Below are 10,000 nucleotides of genomic sequence, written 5' to 3'. Positions count from 1 at the left end.
ATAACAAATATCTATATACATATATATATTATATATATATATATATATATATATATAATATTATATATATTACATAATGTATTATAAAATATATATAATAAATATAGATATATATATATATATATATAGATATATATATAAACACATCACTAAATATATATAAATATAGATAAGTGTGTTTGATTTTCCCGTTCACATTCACGTGTTCACTTCATTATTACTATCTCTTTCTGCGAGAAAGGATGCAGAAAAAGATGTACGATGCCAACAAAAAGTCATCAAAAGCGTAATTGGCTTGTAAAAAATAAAGAAAAAGAAAAGAAAAGAAAAAAATTATATATACATATAAATATATATCTATATATAAATATATAGAATATTATATATATAATATAAAATCTATTATATAATATATATATAAATATTATACATTCAAATATATACGAATATATATATATGATATAAATTATATATTATATATATGATATATATATAATATATATAATAATGATATATAATATAGATATATATATATATATATAGTGGTGTGTGTGTTTGTAATAGAGATATTTATATATTATATAATTATATATATATATATATATATATAATATATATATATAGATAAATATTATATATACAAATAATACAAATATATATATATAAAATATATAAATATTTATTTAAATATAATACATATATATATATATAAATTATATACATAATAAATATAAATATATAATAAAATGTTGGTGTGTGTGTGTGGTGCTGTGTTGGGTGTGTTGTGTGTGTTGGTGTGTGTGTGTGTTGTGTGAGTGAGATGTCTTGGTGTTTTGTTGTGTTTTGTTGGGGGGGGGGGGGGGGGGGGGGGGGGGGGGGGGGGGGTGGGGGGGGGGTGTGGGTGGTGTGTGGGGGTTATTATACATGCATATATATATAGATATACATATATAATATGATATTTATCTATACTTCAATTATATATTGATATAAATATATATATTTTTTTAGAGATTTCATAGAGTGTTGTGGGTGTGTGTGCTGTTGTTGGGTGGGTGTTGTGGATTTTGTTGTTGTGGTTTGTGTGGTGGTATGTGTGTTGGTGGGTTGTTGGTATACATGAATATATATATATATATATAAAATATATATATATATATAGAGAATATATATATAATATTATAGAACATTAATATATATATATATATATATATCTATATATATATATAAATATAATATATAAATATATACATATATGATTTGTTGTGTTTTTAAATTGTTTTGTTGGTGGTTTGTGGTTGGTTGTGTTTGTTGTGTGTGTGTGTTGTATGTGAGATATATTATATATTTATTGAATATCGAATTATATATTTATAGATATATATATATAATATATATTTTTATGCATATATATATAATACCTATGTCTATCTATCTATCTATTATCTATCTATCTATCTATCTATCTATCTATTTATCTCTCGCTCTCTCTCCTCCTCATCCTCTCTCGCTCTTATCTCGTCTCTCTTCTCTCTCTCCCTCCATCTCTCTCTCTCCATCAATCGCTCTCTCTTCTCTCTCTCTTCTCTCTCTCTCTTCTCTCTCTCTCTCTATATATATATATTATTATATATATATTATATATATATATATAGATATATATATATATTATAGTTATATACATAGTTATAATATATAATATATATATATAATATATAATATAAATATATATATATAGATATAAAAAAGATATATATAGCCATATATATATATATATAATTTATAATTATATTATATGTATATATATTAAATATATGTATATATATCAATATCTGTATATATAATATATATATATATAATATATTATATATATATAATAAATATATATTATATATATTATGTATATAAATACATAATATATATATATATATATATATAATATATATATATATTTATTACATATGCAGACATATATATATTTATTATATATATTAATTAATTAATAAATATATAATATATATATATTTTATATTTATATGTATATATTATATATATACTATCTATATATATATATAAATAATAAATATAGTATACTGTATATATAATGCAAATATATATATGTGTATATATATATAGATTATATATATATATAATATCTATATTTATAATATATATATATTATGTGTGTTGTGTGTGGGTGTGTGTGTGTGTGTGTATTGTGTGGTAGGTGTGTGTGTGTGTGTGTGTGTATCACTCGTATATCTATACAAATAAATAAATAAATATGTATGTATATGAATTATCTATATATATATATATATATAGTATATATATAGATATAATATATATATATAATATATGCATATAGATATATATATACAAGATATAAATATATATATATATGTATAAATATATTTATATAAATATATATTATATATATATATATATATAATTCATATATGCATTATATATATATATATATATATATTGATATTTAATATGAATATTGATATATAAATTCATAAACATACATATATATCAATTATTTAGATATATATATAATATATATATATATATAAATATATTTATATAATATAAATGGAGTCTATATGAAATATATATAATACATAATATCATATCATCCATCTATCTATCTTTCCATATATATATATATATATTTATATAGATATATATTAGATATATATATAGATAATATATATTAAATATATATACATATTTATGTAGATATATATAATGTAAAAATTTTATATAAATATATATATATATATATCTATCTATCTATCAATCTATTCTATCTATCCTATCTATCTATATCTCTCTATATATTAATATATATATTATATATATAGATAAATATATATATATATATAGCCAGCATATATATCGAAATTAAAATATGTATATTATAGATATATATTTATATTATATTTATAGATATATATATATCGATATATAATTATATTTAAATATATCATATATAGTGTGTGTGTGGTGTGTGTGTGTATGTCTTTGGATGTGTGGGTGAGTGTGTGTGTTTTGTGTGTGTGTTTGTGTGTTGTGTGTGTCTCATTAAACAAATGTAAATAAGTTTCAATTCCGTAAACATGGTAACATTGGTATATTATAAAGCAAGTTAGTGCAAACAAGTATAAACTACTTATTGTTGTGCTTTCTTGTTTATATTTATATAAATATGTATTTAGATATAATATATATATATATATATATAATATAGATATAAATATTAATATATAAATATATATAGAATATATATATATATAAATATATATATATATTTATATAATATATATATATATATATGATAGATAATAAAATATATTATATATTTTATAATACTATATATATATATAAGATATATATAATATATATTAATATGTATTATATATATATATATATATATATATATATATATATTAATATTATATATATATATATATAAGATATATATGTATGTATCAATTTATATGTATGTATATATGATACAGCATTGTATTTCTTTAAAAGGAAGGAATAAAACTATTGAATACAAGTTCATAAATATGTATTACACAAGCATAGAGAGAGAGAGAGAGAGAGAGAGAGAGAGAGAGAGAGAGAGAGAGAGAGAGAGAGAGAGAGAGAGAGAGAGAGAGAGAGAGAGAGAGAGAGACAGACAGACAGAGAAAGAGAAATAAAGAGAAAGAAACAGAGAAATAGAGAGATAGAGAGAAAGAGAGATAGAGAGACGACAGAGAAAGAGAAAGAGAGAGAGAGAGAGAGAGAGAGAGAGAGAGAGTGAGCGAGACGAAACGAGAGAGAGGAGAGTTCGAGAGAGAGAAGAGATGAGAGAGACAGAACCGACAGAGAAAGAGAGAGAGAGAGAGAAAAGAAAAGTGAAAGAGAGAGAAAGAACCGAGAGAGAGAGAGAGAGAGAGAGCACTGAGGAGGACAGAGATGGCGAGAGAAAGAGAAAGAGAGAGAGAGAGAGAGAGAGAGAGAGAGAAAAAGAGAGAGAGAGAGACAGAGAGAGAGAGAGAGAGAAAGAAAGAAAGAGAAAGAAAGAGAAAGAAAGAGAGAGAGAGAGAGAAAGGACAAAGCATATAACATCTTCAGCGTCATAAGATATGCTATACAGATAATCCAATGAAATCTCAAATTTGAGTCAATAGCTTTTTTTTTTTCTTTTCTTTTTTTCAATGTAAGTTTTATATGAGGTAAAATTACTTGATATATATGTGATATATAGATGTTGTTAGTAGAAGTTAAAGTATAAATCATTCTGCAATTTGTTTAATTACTTGGCGCTAGTGACTTCTGTGATTTATTTCTTTGTTGTGTAGAGATTTTAGAAAAAATAGTTATTTATTTTCCATTCCATTTATTACCTTAACCTTTTATTTCTGGCTGTATGTATACTGGATATTTAACAAGATACTTAAATAAATTACATTTTTACGTCTTTATTCTATTAGATATATAGTTTATGAAGGTAAAAGAAAATATTTATTTTTGCATTCTCTTATTTCTTTTTTATATTTCTGTAAAAATACAGAGTTAACCTTTATGAAAAAAAGTAATTGTTTTTCATACAAAAATATAACTAATAATTCACACCGAATATCATGCAGATTATCAAACAAAAATTCATTGTATATATGTAAATATATATCACTTATAGGTACACATAAATATACACAAATGTATACACACATATTTATAAACATAAATGCATACACACATAAATATTCTTCAAAATGTTTAAAAAGATTTAAAATGCATGGTTTATAATTATAGTTAACATGGCATACATGAATATTTCCAATATTTACATGAATAAACCTACAAATAAATGCGAATTCACTATTCCTATTGTTCACTACATGTTTTTACAAAAGTATAAACATTTAATAAAATAAAAAAAATTACCTTAGAGATGATTGGAACACAAACTATTCATTAATTAATGTAGAAGTGCCATTCTTTCTTTCCATAAAGAACAATTTACTATAATAGAGAGACATACTCGTAAATCTTGCCTCGGGTGCAATCTACGTCACCGTATGTCTGCTCATTATAAGTTTACCAAATTAAACCTGTTATTATAAGTTTACCATATCAAACCTGTTATAAATGCCCTTTTTTCTGTTATGCCTGCAATGCAAAACCAAACACATTGATAAGATCATACTTAAATTACACATTATAATGTTACTGGTAGTGATTATACATAACAGATGTATTGTAAATGTTTTATATTAATAGTGAAATGTAGATCTAATTCAGTATGTAAAACTTATGCAATCTTATTGAGTGATAAGTTATTTTCAATCTATTATCCATGGTAAGTTTAGTGAAAACTTTTGATATTACGTCTCAAAAATGTTAAACATTCCAAAAGTAAATTTAACTCTCAGCAGTGAGTTCAAAGGCTGAGTCTTAAGGCCAAACTCCAAGCTGGATGCTCAGGTCACAACTGCTCAAGACTAACACGTCATGACTGACTCTCAACGAGGAAGAGAGAAGAATGAGGACAGAAATCTTCAGCTAAAGTTATTGCTATGAAAGATATGTATGGCAAGTTATTTTTGTAGGTGCAGAGTTATTATGTGATGTAATATACAGTACATGGGATGATTAGCTCAGTTTCATTATAATTCCAATTCACGGTAATTAAAATTGCTAGTATAAATGGATAACCGTAACACGTCACATTACCAATCTATTTTTCTGTTGGAGGAGTGTATCCTGACGTAACGTCCATACCTTGGCAGTTGATTTTTCTTTTTTAAGAAAAATATCCCCTTTTGGATGAGTCGAGTGAAAGTGATGTTAATCAACCCTAGATTTGGGATTTAAAGAGAGATGCCAATGTAAAGGGGTGTTACAGATTCCACTTTGATAACTCAATTACGCTCGGTGAATGTAAAGTGATATGGTCCCACGGTATCAAACATTATAACGTGATTTCTTTGGAGGTCCTCTCCTCTCCACGCCAGGTTGTAGCGCTGCAGAGTCTGGAGAAAACAATGATTAATTACTTGTATTATTATAATCGTTATGCAAAAGTATTTGTATAATCAATCATTCTTTTGAGATCATGATATAATGAATAATGCTGGTATTATAAATTTACAGAAAGAAAATAATGAAACTAGCTGGTCACTGTTAACTTTAGGTAAAGATACAAATATCAAACTGCAGTAATTTCAAATATACAGGATGACCTTCTCTCACGTAATAACATGTATATCACATCTTAATGTTCATTAGAGAAGTATGTAGCAAGATTACCAAACTGGACCTAAATATTGAAATCACTACCCACCCTTGCAATCAAAGTACATGCCTCTTGCTCCATTATGCGACGGCCAATGCACATGCGTATTCCATGAGAGAATGGCAGTGAGGCATAGGGGTGAATCTGGCCTAGGGGACGGTGCCGCAGCCAGCGCTCAGGGATGAACTCCTGTGGCCGAGCGAATTGTGCCTCGTCCCAGCCAGCAAGGCTACTCAGCATTAAGCAGTTCCACTGTGTGAGATAAGACCATCTGCCTTTTCTATGTTCTCTTAATATCCTGCTTATATTAAGTTCGATTATAGATTTTTGCCTATATTGCATGAATAATTATTCAGTTAAATTTCATGAAATTAAAGGCATTATTATATTCATCTGTTCTTGTTTCATCGAACGCATTTCAACAGAAGCCTCCTCTTACCCCTTTGCGAAGAACATAACCCTTGAGTTCTACATCGTCCTGCAGGATCCTATTTATCCCTACAGCCGGTGGCAATACTCTGCAGGAAATACAAAATTACTCTCAGGTCCTTTGAAGTAATGCTGGTTACTAGTCTTAGTCTAGTCTTACTTTTCAAAGCAAACTACTGTGAAGGTTTCATAGAATCGTGATGTTAGTGTAGGCAAAAGAATATCATTATTGGAATAAGGATGATTGTAAGAATAAAGATTCTTGAACAACTATTGAAAATTATTTCAAAATAATTTTTCAAAATTAGTAACATTTACATGGCAAGGTGAGAAAAAGGTTTGCTTCCCATCGAAGGAAATAAAATCAGTAGAATTTTCTTCTAGGTATGCTTGTGAGTTAATTTCACGTTGCTAATTTCCAAATTTGTGTAGAGGATGCCTTCTGAAAACCATCAACCGATTGCTTGGAGAATATATCGTCAGTCAAACACAAATACCTAAGGTCTTATTAAGGGCTTCCTAATTCAGTTTCATACATAGTTCAATAATAGGATATAGGATATAGAGCCAGAATTTGTGCAAGATCATGGGCTATATGTTAGAGGTCATGCAATTTCACTGACTACTTCTGCAACAGTTCTGTCACTGAGATGGTTGACTGGCCTGGGAACAGCCCTGAACCTCATCACGAACATCCAGATGGATCTGACGACTGCCGTAAACTTTAGATGACGCAGAAAATGCTCCTTGAATTGTACATTTGGAAGAACAGCAACTCGGTGCCAAGCACTGAAATTTCTTAATTACATTGCTACTGCTCCAAAAAAGTGCTTTAATCAACCGTATTATAATGAGCATTTTTCACTTAGCCTGCAATGAAGGAAAATCAGTCAACATTGAGATGTCTCACAATATATACCCTTTAAAGTATTTACCTATGACTTTCTTTCATTACAGCTCTGATATAAGATAGCTGATTTAACTGCCTGGCAGTGATTGGGCTCAGCTGACTTCCAATCACGCTATCGACCTCCGCTTGGACTTTCGCTTGGATGTGTGGGTGTTTCGCCAGGAGGTATAGCAACACCATGCCGCTATTCATCACCTGAAAGGCAGAATAATATAGGAGATCTATCACGGTATCATTTGCTTTCTGTCAAAGTTATCTCAAGCTTAACCACCAATCTGAAAATGCACACTGTAACTTAGAATGTCCATGAGGCTTTTTGTAAATTGCTACTATCATGAAAAGAAGAGGAAAATATTGGGTGCTCTGGTCATGTTCATTTGGATATATCATGTAGAAAGAGAATAAATTGCATCTAAATTTTCTTTGTCTTACTCTAATAAGTCCTATCTTTTTTATTTCACTTTACTATAATCTGCCATATCTTCCTAAACATATGCATTGCAGTAAATATAATGTAAGTATATGCACTGTATCAGTTATTGTTGGCTACTTAAAATTAAAAGACCCATAGCTTACTCATACAGACAGCCTCTATTTCCACACACCAGACAAATGCCCCACATTTGTTTCCACGATTCCCTATCAAGGAACACAGACCAAAGGCTCTCGGGTCTTCTCACGACACCCTTGCTACACCTAGGAATAAGGCTAATCCAAAAAATATGAGGAGAATTACAACCTTTAAGAATACTAACCGTTTCTGTTCCACCGGGTATGAGGTCAATCATGAAGGTCACGACGTCCTTGTGGGAGAGATGAGGTTTCAAAAGCAGCTGTTCAATCATGCAGAGGCTACGATCAGAGTCAGTCGTGTTCTGCTTTTCTATTCCCTCTTTCAGTTCCCTCAGCGTCTTGTCACACACCCTGCGACAAAAGTCTGGATATTCATATTTCAGAGACAATTATTTATGCACATACTCTGATATTTCCATTTTCTTGAAAAGGCACTGTATAACATTACCTCACACTCCATTCTAAAGTACAAAGAATTGAGACCTAAAAAGAGAGAGAGAGAGAGAGAGAGAGAGAGAGAGAGAGAGAGAGAGAGAGAGAGAGAGAGAGAGAGAGAGAGAGAGAGAGAGAGAGAGAGAGAGAGAGGAAGAGAGAGGGGAAGAGAGAGGAAAGAGAGAGGGAAGAGAGAGAGAGGGGGGAGAGAGAGAGAGAGAGAGAGAGAGAGAGAGAGAGAGAGAGAAGAGACAGACAGACAGACAGAGAGAGAGAGAAGAGAAAGAGAGAGAAAGAGAAAGAGGAGACAGAGACAGAGAGAGAAGAGACAGAGACAGAGAGAGAAGAGACAGAGACAGAGAGAGAAGAGACAGAGACAGAGAGAGACAGAGACAGAGAGAGAGACAGAGAAGAGAGAGAAGAGAGAGAGACAGAGAGAGAAGAGAGAGGAGAGAGAGAGAAGAGAGGAGAAGAGAGAGAGAGAGAGAAAAGAGAGAGAGAGAGAAGAGAGAAGAGAGCAGAGAGAGAAAGAGAAAGAGAGAGAGAGAGAAAAGAGAGAGAGAGAGAGAGAGAAGAGAGAGGGAGAGAGAGAGAGAGAGAGAGAAGAGAAAGGGAGAGAGAGAGAGAGAGAGAGAAGAGAAAGGGAGAGAGAGAGAGAGAGAGAGAAGAGAAAGGGAGAGAGAGAGAGAGAGAGAGAAGAGAAAGGGAGAGAGAGAGAGAGAGAGAGAGAGAGAGAGAAGAGAGAGAGAGAGAGAGAGAGAGAGAGAGAGAGAGGAGAGGAAAGAGAACAGTGAGAGAGAGAAGAGAGAACAGAGAGAGAGAGAGAGAGAGAGAGAGAGAGAACAGAGAGAGAGAGAACAGAGAGAGAGAGAGAGAGAGAGAGAGAGAGAGAGAGAGAGAGAGAGAGAGAGAGAGAGAGAGAAAGAGAAAGAGAAAGAGAGAGAGAGACAGAGGACAAACTCAAATATGATTAATAGTTACTCTGTCAGTATCTTTAAAGACTCTTGCATTGTCCTGAAAGACTTGGTCCGGTAAAATTTCCACAGCTGAGTTTGCTCGCACTCAAAGACGGAATTCATTAAGCTCTGGGCAGCTCTGAAGCACCTCATTTGCTCGGAGTCCGGAGGGAGTTCTGGGTCCAAGCACCCTAGTCGCCTGTTGAGGGAGATGAGGCAAACACCTGTGGGGTAGGAGAGATATACATGAAACAGGAGAGATACATGTTATTACAACAAGGTATCTGATAAAGCAAATTACTTGAGGGTCGAGCAGTGCAAAATTACTTGATGAAAAAAGGGGCTGAAAGGCTTACAGAAGAAAAGAGAAGTTATTGATCATCATATTCACTGTATTTTATC

The 10,000-nt window shown here is 30.4% G+C and overlaps 1 protein-coding gene across 2 annotated transcripts in view; it reads right to left on the bottom strand.

Annotated features, from left to right (window-relative positions):
* Window positions 1-4,523: 4,523 nt before the first annotated feature.
* Window positions 4,524-10,000, bottom strand: part of LOC122252580 (putative cytochrome P450 301a1, mitochondrial) — a 23,473-nt gene continuing 17,996 nt past the window's right edge. Inside the window, exons 6-11 of one of the 2 annotated variants that reach the window (XM_043015116.2) lie at window positions 9,624-9,822; window positions 8,393-8,561; window positions 7,663-7,832; window positions 6,738-6,816; window positions 6,347-6,550; window positions 4,524-6,035 (exon numbers count right to left, since the gene is read on the bottom strand). In XM_043015116.2, the coding sequence (XP_042871050.1) occupies window positions 5,925-6,035; window positions 6,347-6,550; window positions 6,738-6,816; window positions 7,663-7,832; window positions 8,393-8,561; window positions 9,624-9,822 (932 nt within the window). In that variant the 3' untranslated portion in view covers window positions 4,524-5,924. The remainder of the gene's footprint in view (window positions 6,036-6,346; window positions 6,551-6,737; window positions 6,817-7,662; window positions 7,833-8,392; window positions 8,562-9,623; window positions 9,823-10,000) is intronic. The other variant, XM_043015117.2, reaches the window with a different exon arrangement.

This window comes from Penaeus japonicus, unplaced genomic scaffold (genome assembly GCF_977035675.1).
Source record: "Penaeus japonicus unplaced genomic scaffold, GWHDUDI00000001_assembly GWHDUDI00000042, whole genome shotgun sequence".
NCBI classification, from domain to species: Eukaryota; Metazoa; Arthropoda; class Malacostraca; order Decapoda; family Penaeidae; genus Penaeus; species Penaeus japonicus.
The sequence above is the reverse complement of the archived record's forward strand: the minus strand, read 5'-3'. Positions and strand labels throughout refer to the sequence as shown.